At 40.0% G+C, this 19,082-nt stretch overlaps 1 protein-coding gene across 1 annotated transcript in view; it reads right to left on the bottom strand.

The window, feature by feature from the left end:
* The window catches only part of chrna8 (cholinergic receptor, nicotinic, alpha 8), a 69,790-nt gene extending 54,977 nt beyond the window's left edge, over nt 1–14,813 (bottom strand). Inside the window, exon 1 of the mRNA XM_056763578.1 lies at nt 14,676–14,813. Within this exon, the coding sequence (XP_056619556.1) occupies nt 14,676–14,748 (73 nt within the window). The 5' untranslated portion in view covers nt 14,749–14,813. The remainder of the gene's footprint in view (nt 1–14,675) is intronic.
* Between the last annotated feature and the right edge of the window lie 4,269 nt (nt 14,814–19,082).

The following is a 19,082-nucleotide window of genomic DNA, read 5'->3' as shown; positions in this document are numbered from 1 at the left end:
TTCAGTATAATCCACTTTTTACATTTAAGAGATCGCAAATTTATCAGTTAATCATCCAGGGATGATTTCCATGCAGACAATGTGCGGCATGTCAGAATCTGGTAAAATGCAAACAATTGATGTGTCCAATAACCAACAAATGCTTTCAAATCTGGTCTAGTACCACCTGTACAACCCGAAATGTCATTTATATGTTGAACTGTCCTTGCCAAAAAATATATATATATATATTGGTAAATCACTGCGTCCATTAAAATTGATAATTAGTGAACATAAATCCGACATTAGACGACAAGATATAACTTCTCCAGTGGCTAGACATTTCAACAAGATGGGACATGGTATTAAACAATTGAAATGTAAAGGTATAGAAGAAGTTATAGGGGCAGGTAGAGGTCGCAAAATAAACATAGAGTTATTGAAACGAGAAGCATTTTGGCTTCATAAACTAAATTCTTGAACTCCTACCAGAATGAATGAAGAACTAGATCTTACGGTTTTCCATTAACGGTTCGTCAATAATGGTATTGGATGAAATGTTTTCATAAAGATTTAGATTTGTTATGTGAAGTGGGTCGATTTTTTATGACGATGTATTTCCGATGTTCTAAATCAATGACCTTTTTTATATATTTATTTGTATTTAATTGTTGATATTTTCTGTAATACATAAATGGCATTTGTTTATGCTAAGGTTTGTGGTGTTGTTGTAGTGATATTTATATCTTTTACAGTGATGAATTTTTTTGTGACTGTGTTTTAGTTTTTTTGGATTTTAGTTCAGGTTTTAGATTGGTTGGTTGTGTGTTGGTGATGTGTAGTGATTAATAAAGATCTGAATTTAAATTCATGACATTTAAGTTGTTAATGGATTATACTGATAAGTGTTAAACAATAGGGCTACATGGGTGTGGACAATGATTTGTTTAATAGGACTAGTTGTTATAATCCCACAATTTCAGAAATTTGATACAGTTCCCACGTCTTATGCAGGGGGAAGCAGTCAAGAATATGAATAGAGGAAAGGAGGTCTGAGGTTTCACTGGTTCGTCGAGTAGGTATCCTCTATGTTTGGGCATGAACGATTATAGAATCACATACCATACTTACCTTAGTTATGTGTCTCGATGTCATCACATTTGAAATGTGGATGTGACAACCAAATGGCTAAACACACTGAAGAAGGCATTAGCCGAAACGTGCCTCCCATCATGGAATAAAATAAGATATTAACACATTTTTTAATGCGATTCATTGTGTATAATGCAAACTATTCAGCCACTAAGTGGCTTCTACCTATGAATTTGATACGATCTCATTCATACATTTTAATAGGATGTTATGGTTAGGGGCGAGAGTAAGGAAGGGGCTGCAATATAGCTTTTTCAATATTATAAAATTGTATACGATTCACTTCATATGAATTTCTACATGAAGCCACTACAATAGTTACACATTTTTTATGAGATCAGGCTGAATTGTTCAGCATAACATCAACATACAGTATGACACACAGTGTTACCAACAATTTTTAATGGAAAGTAGCTAAAGCGTCCCCGAAAAGTCGCTAAATGTCGCCAGATGACACCACACGCTAATGTGCATATCAGTGACATCATCACGTTGTATCTGACATTTATTTACAATAAATATGTTCTTAATTACTTATTTTTCTGTTTCTGTTGCAGACAACAAAATCTATGTAATAGTGAGTGAAGTCGACCACATAAAACTTCCATTCAGGCATCGCGTTTTAAATCATAAATGATCAAACAAGGTCAATAAGTGATTAGTTCTTGGAAACACTTTTTGTACATGCGCAACTCATTGTGCATCAACGCGGTCTGACCTGAATGTCCTGCTTCTCCCCGGCACAGAGTACACACAAAAAGCAAAAACTCGCTCTCGTGGGGCAGTAGAAGTGAAGCATAATTTTTGGCTGAGTCGCCAAAGCTTATTTAGAAAGAAGCTAGATTTGTCTCTAGTCGCTTTTTGAACAATAAGTTGTAAAAGCAGTCTGTAAAGTCACTAAATCTAGCGGGATCAAGTATCCAAGTTGGTAACAATGATGACACAAAATTATTGATCACACATAAACTGTATATAGACTACCCAGTAAAATGCACCTAATTACTAAAATCACTGATAATTCTTTATTAAATTGGATTTGAGTCAGTAGCGAACCATGAGGTTTGAGTCTTGATCCTCTGCGCACGTGCACATTTTGACTTCGATAAAATATCTAGTATTTCGAAACCAATACTAAATCGATACAATGCAAAAAGATCATTAAATAATAAATTATGAAAATTATTTTTTATAAACTCTGTAAACACTTACAACTCCAGTGTGTTCCTGCCTTGCTTTTTGAATATGACCTCCCCCTTATTTAAATATAACATGTCACCACACAAGCCTATAAGAGTGTCAGGTATCAATCTATGATACAGTCCTACACGTGTACCTGTCTAAGTGTTTGCTGTCTGCTAAAGTGAAACAAGAAAATAAACTTTTTATACTTAAAACAATCTACATAAATACTAGCTCTATACATCCTGACACAACAATATTTTTTTTTTACTCCATTTATCAATTTGTTTGTTACCTTATACAGTTCTAGTCGTTTATTCATATTAGTTTATTGATTCAAAAGGTTAACAAAGACAACTAATAAAATTTAAATGGATTTAAATATTAATTAAATCGGTTGAAATGAACCATTTAGATAAATCAATAAATGCTGTAGAAGTATTACCCATTGTTACTTCATGTTAGATACCTAATGTTTAGAAATGGAACCTAGTTTTAAAACCTTATCAAGTACCTGTCACAAAATAAAGCATAAAGCATAATTCAGGCTATTGTTATCATTCACATACGCTACCTGTCACTTTTAAAAAGGCACTTGTGTTTGCCACCATGTTCCCTATCAAAAGCTACACTCGATGCTGCGTTTCAAACGCTATGGGAGAAAAGTCTTTGTTCGACCGGTTGTGAAGCACGTGTGTCAAACATGGCAAAAATTATTTTGGCTTTATATAACCTTGGCAGGTGACGTTGCTAATTACACCTGCACCTGCCGGTTATAAATATGCTCGAATGCGGACGCGTCATCAGGTTCTTTTGTCTTCAAGGACCGCTTTGTGTGTGCGTGTGTTGTGAGGGAGAAGTCTCCCTCTTTGTTGTTTTCAAAATCTTTAATAGATTCTTACACTAGTGACCAAGCACTCTCGGAGTTACTTAGCCTAGTGTAAAAATAAGGAAAATTAAACCATGACTGACTCGGATCGAAGATGTGTTCCTCCCTGTGAGAGGATCCTCTCCGATTTCGATAAGCATGAATTTTGCTTTGAATGCTTGGGGGTTGACCATGCCGCCCAGGGACTTGGGGGAGAGTGTGAACTCTGTGATGTAATTGAATTCAGAGTTCTGCGTGTTCGGCTCGCCTTTTTTAAACGAGACCGAAGCACCTCTTCCTCACCCTGTGGTTCGCGGTTTGTTTTTGCTGAGGCACGGGAGACGGATACGTCCGCTTCTCTCGTGCATTCGGCGAACTGCGGCGTCCTCGCGTCCGCTTCTGAAGCTTTCCCCGGCACTTCTTCTGAGCCGGCGGAGGACGAGGTTTCCCTTGTTTCTGCGGGGTTAGATAGCTCCGCCTCGGGGCATTCCTCTCGCGATATTAAAGCGGTTGAGGATCTACTCGGGGCGGTAACCAAGGCAGTCGACAGGTTAAAGCTCGACTGGCCGCGGGAACAAGAGGCTCCCAAGAGTTCAAAGCTCAACGACAGATATCTGCCGGGTGGCTGGAGGGATGAGCCCCAAAATCGGGCTCTCTCATTCTTTGAGGATCTCCACGGCGAGCTGTCTCGCTCATGGCAGAAACCTCATTCCGTGTTTTCGTGCCATCAACGTTGATTTATTCGACCGTCGTTGGCGCAGGGACACGGGGATTCACTGCGATGCCCAGGGTGGAAGAGACGCTGGCTAGCTATCTCTCCCCTGGGACATCGTCGTCCCTGGAAAAGCCTTCTCTTCCCACCAAGCTTTGCAGAGTCACATCTGCGCTGGTGGGAAAGGCTTTTCAGGCAGCGGGTCAGGCTGGTGCTGCCTTGCACACCAAGGGACGGTTTTGCAGGCGTACCAGGCTGACCTACTGTATGATGTCAGCACTGGCGGGTTGATTGACGAAACAGCATTTTCAGAGGGCATCAGGGACAGGGAAAGAGCCTTCCTCCTTGATGCCCCGATCTCGCCTTCCGGACTGTTTGGTGGTGCGGTTAATACCGTAGTCACCGGGTTCCGGGAAGCGAGACGGCACGAGGAGGGATTTGTCAAATATCTACCCCGCAGTGCCCAAGTGTCTGGAGTGTCTGCCACCCACTCCGGACCAGTTCCCCAGTCCCAACCAGGCACACAGTCTCGGGTGGGTCCAGTCTACCTGAGGCATGAGGTCCTCCGGCAGAGTGTGGCGAGTCGCGCCCCCCCTCCCAGAGGCAGGGGAGCAGCCCACCGTGCCCCTCAGGCCACCTCGGGAGGGTCGGACCTGAGGTGCCTCATCTCTTCTGAGAGATCCTAAGATGTGTGCCCGGGACTCTGGGGGTGGCCCCCCCCGAGGAGGGGTTCTTAAAATTCCAAGAGTAATTGGAGGCTCCCCTTCGGCACCGTCAAAGGGCCGCTTTGCAATCTTCGCCGCCACCAGGCGTTTCGGGGATCAGCGGGCTCAAAAAGAATGCTAGATGTTTGGTTGTCTCCTGCCATATCTCAGGCCGCCATACATCTGGCATCCCCCCCAATGAGAAGTGCCAGAATTGATACCCCTTTCAGAGAAAAGCTGGCAGCGTGGAAACCACTGCCAGGTATCTCTCCATGGGTTGAAAGAACTGTATACCAGGGTTTCAGGATAAAATTTGCATATCGCCCTCCATGAACGGCGTGGTCTTCACGTCCATGCAACCGGAGCGAACAAATCTGTTGGCACAAGAATTACAAGCTCTGCTGGTTTAAGGGGCCACAGAATGTGTTCCCCTACTAGACAGAATTAGACTACTAAAGCTGGTATATTTTAGTTCCCAAAAAGGGATGGGGGATTGCGTCCGAAGACGCACATGTTCAAAATGTTGACAATCAAGATGATTATGTCTTACATTCAGTCCCACGACTGGTTCGTGAAGAACAATCTGAAAGATGCATACTTTCATAAAGAGATCCTGCCACAACACAGGAAATTCCTGAGGTTCGCTTTCGGGGGCGAAGCTTACCAATATCGGGTTCTTCCATTCGGCCTTGCCTTGTCACCCCGCACATACAGAAAATGCACCCTGCAACTCCAGGGCTTCCGCATTTGAATTACATAGACGACTGGCTGAATTTTAGCTCAGTCTTGCGAGTTAGCGCTTCGACATCAGGATGTCGTCCTATCTCATCTCAAAACTCTCGGGTTAAGACTCAACGCCAAAAAGAGCGTTCTCTCCCCTACGTAAAATACAATGTATTTAGGGATAATATGGGACTTGACCGCGATGCAGGCAAAACTGTCTCCTGCACGTGTTGAATCCATCCTGAGCACCCCGAGAAGCATCAGGCTAGGCCAGAAAGCTACTCATCACTTTCAAAGAGTTTTAGGTCTCATGGCGGCGGCTTCCATGGTGATAGATCTGGGATGCCTGCACAAGAGACCGTTTCAGTTGTGGCTCAAAGCCAGGGGGTTTTATTCAAGGGCCAACCCCCAGAGGCAGACAAGGGTGATGCGCCAGGGGCTTCTCACCCTTACTATGTGGTACAGACCTCGGTTTCTGACTTTAGGTCCCACTCTCGGTCCGTGTTGTCGTCGCAAGGTGCTAACGACAGACGCATCCCTTATGGGTTGGGGTGCGGTCTTAAATGACTGTCCAGCCCAAGGGATCTGGAGAAGTCATCTTCTCGATTGGCACATCAATTGCCTCGAAATGATGGCTGTATTTCTGGCCCTGAAATACTTCCTCCGGTAGTTACGAGGCTACCATGTCCTAGTGCGGGGGGGACAACCCTTCAGTAGTCTCGTACATAAATCAACAGGGCAGGCTGCGGTTGCGCCACCTGAACAAACTTGGCCCGCAAATCCTCCCCTGGGAAGAGGGCAAATTCTTGTCCCTCAGAACGATTCACATCCTGGGGCATAGGAATGAGGGAGCAGACTTGCTGACCAGACAAGCTGTGACAAACGGGGAATGGAAACTCCACCCCGAAATAGTCAAACAAACCCGGAAAGATTTTATGAAGCGGATATGGAACTCTTTAATATGCAGGAGACGGAACACAGTTCCCTCTACTTCTATGACTCATCCAGCTCCCCTGGGTCTGGACGCGATGGCCAATACGTTGCCCAGACTGCGTCTTTACGCATTTCCTCCGATAGCTCTACTCCCTGGAGTCCTGGCAAAGGTCTGTCAACAGGGCTCGCACCTCTTATTGATGGCTCCCCGTTGGCAAACCAGAATCTGGTTCTCAGACCTAGTATCCCTCCTTGATGACTCGCCATGGGCGAGACGTATTCAGGAGAGACGTATTGTCTCAGGCGAAGGGGACAGTGTTTGATCCCCATCCTGAGCTCTGGACCCTCCATGGCTGGCCCCTGAAGGGCACCAGCTGAGAGATGTCGAGCTTCAGCCTGATGTAGTAGAGACTATTCTAAATGCTAGGCCTTCCTCCACTAGAAGGAGCTACGCCCCAACATGGAGCGATGTTGACAAATGGTGATTGGCAAACCATGCAGACCCAATTACTGCCAGATCATTTCAGTGTTGGAGTTTCTCGAAGATAAACTGTCCTCCGGGACAAGCCCCGGTACTCAAGGTTTATGTGGCCGCCATGTCGGCCTGCCACGCCCTGATTGAGGGGGTTTCTGTGGTAAACACCCTTTAGTCACCCGCTTTATTTGCGGAGCGAGGCGGCTCATGCCTCCTTCTAGAGGGACAGTCCTTCCATGGGACTTAACGACAGTGCTCGAGGGTCTAGTTAGCGCCCCCTTCGAACCTTTGGAGTCAGCGCCTTTCAGGCTTCTGACCTTTAAAAGGGTTTTTCTAATGGCAATCACCTCTCTTAAGAGAATCAGAGATTTGCAGGCGCTTTCAACCTCGCCGTCCTGTTTAAATTTTGCCCCTGGGATGGTCAAAGCTATTCTGCATCCTCACCCTAGTTATTTACCTAAAGTTCCGTTCTCCACCGTGCATCCGGTTATTCTTGAGGTCTTTTGCCCTCCGCCGTTCACGACGTCGGAGCAGGAACGATTACACCTACTTTGTCCAGTACGTGCTCTTCAGACTTACGTACACCGCACTAGCTAGTGGTGTAAGTCAGAGCAACTTTTTATATGCTATGGGGGCCACAACAAAGGGGCGGCTGCAACCAAGCAAACAATATTACATTGGGTGTGGGATGCTATTGCTCTATCCTATGAGGCGCGCGGTCAAGCTTCACCTCTAGGAGTCAGAGCTCATTCCACAAAGGGGGTTTCATCTTCTATGGCCTTAGAAAGAGGTGTCCCCTTGCAGCAAGTGTGTGATGCGGCGGGCTGGTCCTCTCCGCACACATTTGTTAGATTTTATAGTCTGGATGTCCATGCCTGGATCACGTGTCCTGGAGTCTACATCCCAGAGTCGTATCTGAGACCTCCTCTCGGATTGTGCAAACACGTCACACATCCTGGGGGGTCCAGACACTTCCAGTGCTGCTGCGTTGGTATTCTCGTTCCCATAGCGTTTGAAACACAGCATCGAGTGTAGCTTTTGATAGGGAACGTCTCGGGTTACTTTGCTGTAACCCTGTTACAGCATCGAGATGCTGCGCCTCAATGCCGCACTGTAGGCGTGCCCGGACGTCCTTTCAGACAAAGTTGGAACCTGATGACGCGTCCGCATTCACGCGTATTTATAACCGGCAGGTGCAGGTGTAATTAGCAACGTCACCTGCCGAGGTTATATAAAGCCAAAATAATTTTTGCCGTGTTTGACACACGTGCTTCACAACCGGTCGAACAAAGACTGTTCCCCCATAGCGTTTGAAATGCAGCATCTCGTTCCCGCTTTTTCAGGGAACAGGGTTACAGCCAAGTAACCCGAGACGATTTCATTTCATCCTCACCCCGAAATCTGCTGTGCAAATACAAGGAAGAAAATTGTACACGTGCACTGACAGAAGAGAGCCCTCTGAAACGCTCACATCTTTAAGAACCGGTCCCAAATAAATGAGAATCGTTTTAACAGAATGTTATCACCGTACTTTTCTAGTACTGGTCTTTCCTGCAACACTACCACATGATACATTTTTTTTATGCTATTCTAGACTTGAAACGCAACATGCTGAACATTAAAGCAAGAGACTTATCACCAAACAAACATGCACTACAAATACAAATAATTATGAAATCAGAGATCCTTCTCTCGAAATCCAAATGTCAGGTGACATTTGAGACATTGGTCACCTTTGATAAGTGTCCTCACCAGGTGTAAACATTGATCTATCTCACCCAACCACCTGTGATTGGATCACCAGAGACAGAGATCTTAACACCATGTGTAAACAGGGCTTCAGCCCCGGGGAAGATGCAGCACCTGGTGGATGTGATTTGAATACATAGTTCAAGTTCAGGTATGTAGCAAACAGTCTAACGTCTAATGTTTCAAACCAAAACCATTCCAGTCATATGTGTAGAATACAAAATAGCCAACAAATCATCTTCATTAAATTTCATTACTTATTAAAAACCCTTCTCACACTGTGAGGCACACTCTGATTTACTTTGTTTGTGCTGTGAGTGATTTTATAACTTCATGATACAAGAATCGTATTGGTTGAAAACATAAACAAAAGACCATTAATAACATTTCCTCTCCATATGTCAAAACAAAGCAAACGAAACACAAATCACCAAGAAAGTGGATAAGTAAAACAGCCGAGGTGTCAAAAGCTGAACAAACAGGAGCTGTGAATCAAAATGTGGAGCAGAGAGTCACTACATATAATAACAGATCAGAAAAAGTATGTAAAACAAGCTCTCCACACTGAGATGTGTTAAAGACCTATCAGGAACAGTCCTGTGGGAGATGGGTGGGCATGAGGTCAGCAAACTTACAGAGAGTTTGAAACTGACAGTACCGGTGTGATGGGTGATTTATTGAAGTTCATGCAAATGCTGTAACATAATAAGCCCAAAGAGCTCAATGGAAGCTTTGTGACAGGTTTAGATGCGAAGGGTGGACAGATATGGGGAAAGATTTTAGAGAAGTGGTTCTCTAACCCATAGGCTTCTTATCTTGTTAAAGAATGTTATTAAATGGTAAAACTTTATGTAATGTCAAATTATTTATTTGTAGAAAGGGCAATGAAATAAATTAATTAGAATAAACAAAACATATTGTCGCCTCAAATGTCAAATTAAAATGATTAATAACTGAGTTGTCAATGTTGACCAGCAATTTTAAAACATTTTAGAGGTTAGACATTTGCAAAAACCAGTGAAAAACAAAGAGTAACTAATATTGATGATTTATGGCAATAAATAAAAATCACAATGGAGATACAAGGTTTCAGAAGGACAGCAGCGATATGCAGCTATGTTTCTACAACATGTTTGTACACTTTTAAGATGTAGAAATTAATGTTTGTTAATGTATAATGTATGAAAAAATAACATGAATAAATAATAAATAAGAGTACACTTATAAATAAACATAATACTAGAATATAGATGCAAGCAGCATTTACGGGGTCAGGGCCACAAAGGGAAATATGTCTGATCATGATTTTTTGAAAACAACATGTTGTACGATGTTTTATACAAAGTTTTGTGTCAATATTCCAAAGAATTGCAAAGATACAAGAAAGAAATAAAGAAATAAAGAAAGAATACATGAGTCAGAAATAAGAAGAATAGGCGTTAAGATGGATATTTTAAGAGGAAAAGAAAAAAAAAATTGACAGACAGAAGGAATTCTCTTTTTTTCAGATAACATCTTCTGTTGGAAAGGAATGGAGGCAGATGTTCTTTGTTGGCATGTATGTTTATATGTGTGTGTGCGGTTTTGTTTGCTCACTTGCAGTCCAAGCCTTGTATGGGGATTTATGTCCATCTAAGTATGATTATGGCAGCACAAGTTAAGGCTCAAAGCTCAGATTGGAATCAGAAATGCTTTAAATTCTGTGTAATCTTCTGGCAAACTTGCGATGTGAAAAATGACCCATTTTATTACCCTCCTTCTGTAGTGTGGTTAAAGCGCAAATCATTTTATATGGAAGCTTGATCAGGAACAAGATATTCTTTGACACATACATCAAATCATCTGGTCTAATACATCTTGTTTCACCTCGTGTGTGCCGGAAAGAGAGAGGGAGGAAAACAGAGGAAAGGAGAAAATCCCTGTGGAATAAATGGGTCAGTTCACTCTCTGTAGGATTGTGTTATAGTCCAGATTAGTGATGAACCTCTGGCTTTCAAAGCTGAATGGCTATCACATTGCTCTTGCCCTGATGAAAAGAAGAAATGGAGGAGGGGGGAGGCTAAACAAAGTGCATTTTTCTAATTGATTCATTCAGTAATGGCAAAAAAGGGGCAGAAGAGAGTGTTTGGAAGACCTTTGACTTGATAGGTGACTAATCCCCTATTCTCATGCTTCTGTTCTCTAGAGCCTAAATGGTCAAAAATCTATTTTATTAATATAAAAGTCTTTAACATCAAACAAGAGCAATAAAATCTGTTAATCTGTCAGTCAGGTTGATCAATGCCATCCAGGTCATCCAGGAGATGCGAGAACACAGACAACAATTCAGAGACCCTCTGTAATCCAACCTCTTGTCATCTCCAGACAAGTCCTATCTTTAGATGGCATCTACAAACGAACCATGATCCAAAAACTGACTGCCTGATGCATATAAAATATATAAATGCTGGTGACAAATGTTGGCTACTTGGTTGCCTTTAAGCAATTTCTGAGGAGTACTGCGCACACGGTCTGCTTGGAAACTAGGTGCACATTATGTTAGCTACAATTTTGTCACCTGAGAAAAATGTTGGGCTTCGTGAAAACTCTTGCCATAAGGCAAAATCAGCACTCTTTGAAAGCTTAATGCAGATAAGTCTCGCAACTTCTTACCGCTTTCTTTGGCCAAGGCCAGCCCAAGAGGCCATATGACTGACAGGTAAAGCAACCAATCATGTTTTGTTTTGTGGCGCGTCATGTTTAGAGGCGTGGAAATGTTGTGGAAACACGACAGCTTACTTCTTAGATCATACGGCTTTGTGTTGTTTCAAGGGGGACCGTTAAAGAACGAGACACACAAGTCTCCCGGAAATTAAGTGAAATTCCACCAATCAGATGACAACTTCGAACGTGCTGAAGTGTTTCCAGAATTGTGTTCCTTAAGCATCAGACGTTTAGCCAACGGTCCATGGTAAATGCAGATTAACTGACCACTCCTTTCATTTCTGAATCACGTCTGTAAAATACTTCAGCCTAAAATTTCGAGAATACTGACAGCCTTCCTGCATGCACAATGAATTCTCTACAAATGATTCAGAATGTGGCGGAGCGTTTGGTCTTCAATGATCCCATGAGGGCACACGTTACACCTATATGTTTCACTCCAGCGGCTGCCAGTTACTGCTCACATTAATAAAGGCACCAATGCTTCCATACAGAATAGATACTGTATCTTCACCCTTCTGCTCTACTCATTTCTGCAATCTGTGTTCCCTCCAGACATCTGCAGTCAGCAAGTGATAAGCACTAAGGTCCAAGCAAAAAGAGGTACGGTTATTCTTCTTAACTATTTTATTCATTTTCAACTTTATCAAGACTGCGGAAACCTTTTCTACCCAAGTCTAGACACATCTATTCAAATGTTTGCACTTTATATATTCCATTTTTTAATTTTAATTTTATTTTCTAGATCTCTGTGCAAGCCTGTACTTGTAACCTTTATCAGGGTTTCTGGCAATTTGAAAAATCACATTCACCCATGATTTAAATATACATTCACTTTCCCTTACGAAACAAAAAGTGGGAATATATTGGAAAATATAATGCTATATACTAAATATTACAATTCCATATTGTCAAATATATATGGAATGATTTAATATATTGACAGTTAATAGAAAAATATAAAACATAATGTAAAAAATGCTAAAACGTGGAAGATTAATGTAAATGTCTGAATGCAGTATGTACTGTATTAGGGCTCTGTGTCAAGGTTAAAGACGGGAGTGCAGACAGCTATTAAACTGCAGTTTGGAACAGTAAATTGCGTGTGCGTTTTTATTGCATGCATAAAGCATGGACAAAAATACTGCTTATTTATGCTTAGAGCCGCATAAAGGCGACATCTAATGGCATCCATTTCAGTGTAAGCGAAGGAATTTGTTTCTTAGTTTTTATTCTGCGCTTTCAAAACTAATGTAACGCTGTCAAGGTGTCTATCTACTCAAGGATAGCTGATGTACTTGGTAACCGCCTTCAACAAAAGAATAGCCACGTTCACACAGGCAGCCTGTTAAACAGCAGAAAAACAATCTTCTTATGTGTGTGTTGGAGAAATGCTATTATAATTTTTGTGTGTGCAATTTGTATCAGATAGTCTATGGTGTATCTGTATGCGAATAGGGTCTCAAGTATCACTTTGCAGATATACAGCAGCTGTCTTTGTTTAGGCTACTTGTAAAACTCAGATTATTAAACAGTCTAAACTCTTTCTGGATGCAGCACGCTCAGAACAGTTGTAAAATTGCCAGTATACACACAACTGTGAAAAACATGTCAATTAACTCCTATATAAATGCAACATGTTGCTTTGCCTGTCTATAGTAACCAGTCTTGAGGGTAATTATTCAAAATTTGATTTTTAAATCACCTGAATGCTGAATAAATAAGCTCTCTATCCGCTTACCGCTGTAATTACTTTGTGGAGAGTAGATGAATCCGAAAGCATAAATTCGAAGCTTTATAAAGATAACAGACTCAAGTGGGTAATATCCAGTCGTATAACACTGTATGGGAAAAGTATAATTTTTGGCCTGCAAATAATCTTTTTTGATAAAAAAGTAAAAGGTATTTATTAGCAATGTGACAGATCCTCTTTGCATTGCTGTGCACTTTGTTAAGCCAAAACAACTCAATGGTGTTATACGTCCGGGAATTAGTCAGCCGACTCTGGCGTTGGAAAAGCTCACCGGCGCAACTAGCTTGTGCAACTAGCCCATTCCCAAAGAGCGGACAGCAGGAAGCGAAGTTCCCCGCCATTTTGTTAGCGATTTTGCTGAATTTTTGCTGACAAAAATAAAGAATATCAATAACATGAACAAAATATCTTCATGTAACATGATCTTTACCTTGTATCATATTTTGGGAATAAAAGAAACAATTATAATTTTGATACACTATGTATTTTTGACGATTACAAATGTTTGCCTGATAATCGTTTTGTAGTCCATGGTCACATTTTTCCCACACTCATGCTTAGACTGATATATTCTCTGATGCCTGGACTCTAGCAACAGGGTTTACATTTGGTATAATAAATACACCGTCTAAAGTAGCAAATACAGCAGAGGAAATCTGTAGGCCCTAGTGCCAAAAAATGTATTTAAAAGGGGTTGAAAAATACTGTATGTATGATGTGAAATGGACCGATAATCTGTTGTAAAATCAGTCCACTTGTTGCCTTGAGCACCATAATACCAAGACTCAGACACGAAAAATATCTACAACCGGCTTTTCGAGATAAGTATTTCAAATTAATATACTGAAGACCTCAAGGGCAAAAACATTAGAATTTCCTCAGTGTTTGTGGGGTAATACAGCTTGAAAACAACTCTTCAGAATGAATGATCATGAGTACATTTCACACTGTACACATGTCTGAAATCACTCAATCTAGAACAAACTCAGTGGACTACATCACAGTCTCTTCACGTGTGTGCTAATGTCTTGAGCAAGATTTCCACGTGAAGCTATTTGACATGCTAAAACATGACATCAAATTTTTTTCTCTCTCTCTCACATTGCCAACGGTTATGCCGACGTCTGTAAATTGATAGGGGTAATAAAAGACAGAAATATTGTTCTAATGTCCAGAACACTATAGACAAAAGCTTTATGAAAGCTTTATAAAAGTATGACAAAAATAAAGGAAAGTGACTGTTTTTATGAATGGCAGGGGATGCGGCTACACATCTGGAGTCACCAACACATTTTTCCTTCTGTATTAAAAGTATTTGACTTGTATTATTTCGATCAACGCTTACAGGTAGCAGACGTTACTCGTGCATAAACAGCTATTACGCGAAGCGTTAAATTAAAGTATTGAGATCAAACCCTTGACGCACATTCACGTACATACAATGAGTCAACTCTGAATGACAGTAAATGGTTTACAAAAGCTTTTCATTCATTGTATAGATGATGCTCAAGTCTCGCATTACAGCGCATGAAGCACAATGTGCAGTATTTTTATCGGTTTATGCTTTTTGTAAGGCAGCTAAAATGATCCTTCTCCCTTTCTTCTTTAATAAGTCATTATTAACATTATAGTTTAGGTTTAAGAATGCAAGCAAAGAACACAGTTAAGCAAGTTTAGGATATCAACGTAAGTAGTTTCACACGAGTAACGTTAGTTTCACTTAAGAAAGAAAAGCAAGCACTCACATTTAATACAAAACGATGTCCATACAAAAAATCCAAGGTATAGAATCCCAAAGTGTTTTTGATTCCGCATCATTCCTGTGATGAGAACGGCTCCTTATGGATGCAAGCCGTCAAAACTTTAGTCTGTCAGCATCCGAGCGATGCGCTCTGGTAAGAAACTCTCTCTCCTTTTCTCTCTTTCGCCCGCTCGATCGCTCTGTCTCTCTCTCTCTCTCTCTCTCTCTTTCTCTCGGTCTCCTTCGCCTCAATCACACTCTCGCCCCTTTGGCTTTTAATTTGAAAAAGACCGCTTACCGATATTTGTTTGTTTGTTGTGGTCTGGATTTTAGCCAAGAATAATCCCTGCATTACAAGAATTCAACAATGCATGAAGACACCGGCTGGACACAGCGGACATCTGTTGATGTTGATAATTTTGAAAACGTCTCTTTATTTCCAGGGAGGATTTTAAAAAGTTTGCCACTTAAACACATCTCTGGTGTTTTGAGATCAATTGAAAATGTGCCTAATGGTTCCAAATAAGATTCGGTTACTGATTTAAACTCTTTTGGGATTCATTTATATTTGTGTCACTTGAAATTCAATGTTATTGGCAATGTGGGGTTATATTTTGTATCATCATTTTATCGATGTACAGGGTGATAACAAGTGGTTTTAGATTTTGTTAACTTTTTGGAATTATTTACAATGGTAACCTACTGCAGGTTAGTGGACATGGATGGATAACTCCCTGAATGCATCATATAGGCTATTTAAAGGAGAAGTTCATTTTCAAAATACATTTTCGAGATAATTTACTCACCCCCACGTAATCCAAGATGTTTATGAGTTTTTTTCTTTAGTCGAAAAGAAATTAAGGTTTTTGATGAAAACATTCCAGGATTTTTCTTCATATATGGCCTTCAATGGACTCCTAACGGTTGAAGGTCAAAATTACAGTTTCAGTGCAGCTTCAAATGGCTTTAAACACACCAGACCATGAATAAGGTTCTTATCTAGCAAAACGATCGGTCCTTTTCAAAAGAAATAAAAATGTATATGCTTTATAAACACAAATGCTTGCCTCGCTCTGTTCTGTGATGCGTGTTCATGACATCAAAAACCTTAATTTCTTTTTCAACAAAAGAAACAAATACATAAACATCTTGGATGACATGAGGGTGAGTAAATTATTATGAAAATTTATCTTGAAAATGAACTACTTCTTTAACGCCTTTGCAGTTAAATCAAAATACAACAATTATGAAAACATACACAAATTATTTCATGACACAGCAGTAAAATAGCAACAAAAAGCCTAACTAATAAAGTGTATAAAATCACCACATATAAAAACATAACCTGAAACTATGTGACAACTTTCCCCAATGTCACATTAAATAATATGCTCTTATGTTAAAGATCGGTTACACACATAGTTTCTGCCAATCACATATTACTCTTTTGTACCTATAAAGTATTGCATACTTCGTATCTTCGAAGAATATTTAGTTTGATCAAATTGATAAAAGAGAAATACAGCAGCACGATCATTTCCAGAAAAACAGGAGCTGCTGGAGGCAGGCAGTGGGAAGGAACTACAGCATGAGCACACAACACATAATTTCATTAATCCATTCGTGTTTTTTACATTATGCACGTACACGCCGATTGACAACAAAGAACAAACATTTAACTTAGTTTGACTTACCGCGTGCCGTTCACTTTCCGGCATCTTTTAGCACTGGGACGGCGCCATCTATCAGTTTCAAATGATTTCCAAATCCAGTATTACATCCACCGATTATATAACATCCCTGTTTCCAAACTAATAAAAAACAAGTTAGAGTGCTGGGGGAGTGTGTCAAGCACAGAAATACTACGTCATAAATCCAACTCGTTTTTTAAGTTGACCATGTTAAGCATGAGAAGCCAGCACGTTCAATAGTGAAATGAAGTCAGAATGCATCACATAGCACGTTATCCCACCTTAAAGAACACCTCTAAATTTTCAATTAAATTGAAATTAACTTAATACAGTCCGATAATGACTAAATAAGTTATGTTTAGAATGTTGGTGAATTCACAATTTAAAGTTGGCTATACAGCTCCTGATCAAATTACTTACCCATGAATAGGAGCTAAATACTGTACATGAAAGAACCTGCTATATTTTGAATCTTATCAACTGACAAAAAACATTTCAAATGGTTCATAGTGGAGGTTTGCAATAGGGCACATGGTTTTACAGTTTACTGAACTTAGGGGCCACATGAATTGCAAATAGATCCATCACACGGGACCCTGGCAGACATTTCTTCTTGAGTCTGGGCTATGAATGAGAGTACAATGCATTGAATCTGACAGTCCCCAAAGCCCTGTCCGTGGCACCGGTTTATAACCTATCACCCCTCTCCTTCTCCTGGCTTTCACAAGCTTTGCACAACTGTCTCTCAGCATCAGGCAAGAGCAGGGAGCAGTTGGGGAAAGACAAGCCTCATGCACCATCAGCTCTACTCTGTGTGCATAGACTGACATTGCGTGAAAACCAAAGCTTACATAATAATAAACAAATGCTTTTCTGCTTTCTAAATCAGTACTTTCCCTCTTTTCTTGCATACAGCCTGTTGCCATGTATAGCGCTCACATTCAAAATCAATTGTTATTGAATATTGCCTTTAGGCATTAAAGCAAAACATGTCTACAAGTGATTGATCTGGAAACTTTTGATAAATCTGGCCTTGTTGAAATGTAACATATTTTTTTAAGGTTAGATGCCTATGATCAACTTCATTATTTATTTTAAATCTAAAACAAGGCAGGATGACATTTTAAAGAAATTAAAACATATAAAGCAGGGAAAGTGAGGGGTTGGGGGATAAAGGAAGTATTCTGAGCCCAGATTGATATTAAAATGAGTGACCACATTATCAATGTTTCCATATCTTTCTGTTGCTTTTATTCTTTCATCTGATTTTACCACATACATGAAATTCATTTTTTTCTTATTTGCACTGTTTCATTTAATTTGTAAGAGGCATATGAAAACTTTGCTCACTGTGACAGCTCATTTTGATCTTTTATTTATAAAATCTACAATATTCCAACATTTCATTGAAATAAAACAATTTGAAGTGGGGGAAATACTGTATACCATTACGGAGTAAAAAGTTCTCTAATATGCCCTGGTCACAATTATTGGCACCCTTAGAAATTCTTATGAGTATAATATCTCCAAGTGTATTCCCATTGATATTTACATTTTCTTAGCACACCAAGGTGACAAGAAACATGATGTTGTCCAGTCATGACTTCTTGTTGCACAGGAGAATAAATATTAGTAACAAGTAAAGCCCAACCCCCCTTAATTATTCATCACAATGGATAAAACCAAAGAATATAGTTCTGATGTGAAGCAAAAGATTGTTAAGCTACACAAAATGGCTTTAAGGAAATAGTTAAAACAATAAGAAATCTAATTTCCAACATCAGCGCAATGATCATAAAGTTTTAATGGACTAGAAATGTTGAAAATCTGCTTGAAACAGGATGTGTGTCTATATTGTTTTAATGCACAGCCAGGAGAATAATTTTAGTGGCCAAAGACTCACACAGATGGAAAAAATGCAATAATCAGTTGAATTTTGGGATCAAAAAGAATTTAATAATAATAAATAAAATAACTCCTCCATATTAATCTGCCATACTGGAACTTCAACCAGGACTGGGTTCAATGGCCATACGAAATGAAAAAGATATTTTCTGGCAGCAATAACACAAGATAGGTTTTGTGCACACAGGTATAAAAAGTCCCTCATGTCCACAGTTAAATATATCGCCAGATCTTTATTGTTGTGAACCTACTTTTATATCAGAGGTCCTGGACATCTTGTTCAGATACATGGCATTTTATATCAAATATCAAAAAAATAAAAAAAATCTAAACCCTACTTGCTCTGCTAGAAATATTGTAATGGGTCGTGGTAAGTTATCCTTTTAGCACACTGGTTCAAAATAAACATCAAAATAAAAAAATAACTATAGAAAATGAGTGACATAACAGGTGGACTCGGATGACTTTCCATATATTCTCAAACATCATAAAACATAAAACAAACGACTCAGAGCTGTTTTTCATGCAAGTGCAGGTTGCAGAAAGTGTTGAATACACAGGTTCAAATAATTGTGACCAGTGTGTATTAGAGATTCTAACGTGATATTTCCCCCACTTAAAGTTGTTTTTCTAGAAATGTTGGAATTTTGTAGATTTGTTTGTATAAAAGATCAAAAGGAGAAACAATGCAGATTTATTTTTACAGCCTTCTTTGCTCATATTTTCCAAGGGTGACGATATTAGGGGAGGGCACTGTAGTGTATATTAAAGGGGGTCAACATAGGATAACTACAGTTGCAACAAGACGTTTATGT

This window comes from Triplophysa dalaica, chromosome 2 (assembly GCF_015846415.1).
Source record: "Triplophysa dalaica isolate WHDGS20190420 chromosome 2, ASM1584641v1, whole genome shotgun sequence".
In the NCBI taxonomy this organism is placed as follows: Eukaryota; Metazoa; Chordata; class Actinopteri; order Cypriniformes; family Nemacheilidae; genus Triplophysa; species Triplophysa dalaica.
The sequence above is the reverse complement of the archived record's forward strand: the minus strand, read 5'-3'. Positions and strand labels throughout refer to the sequence as shown.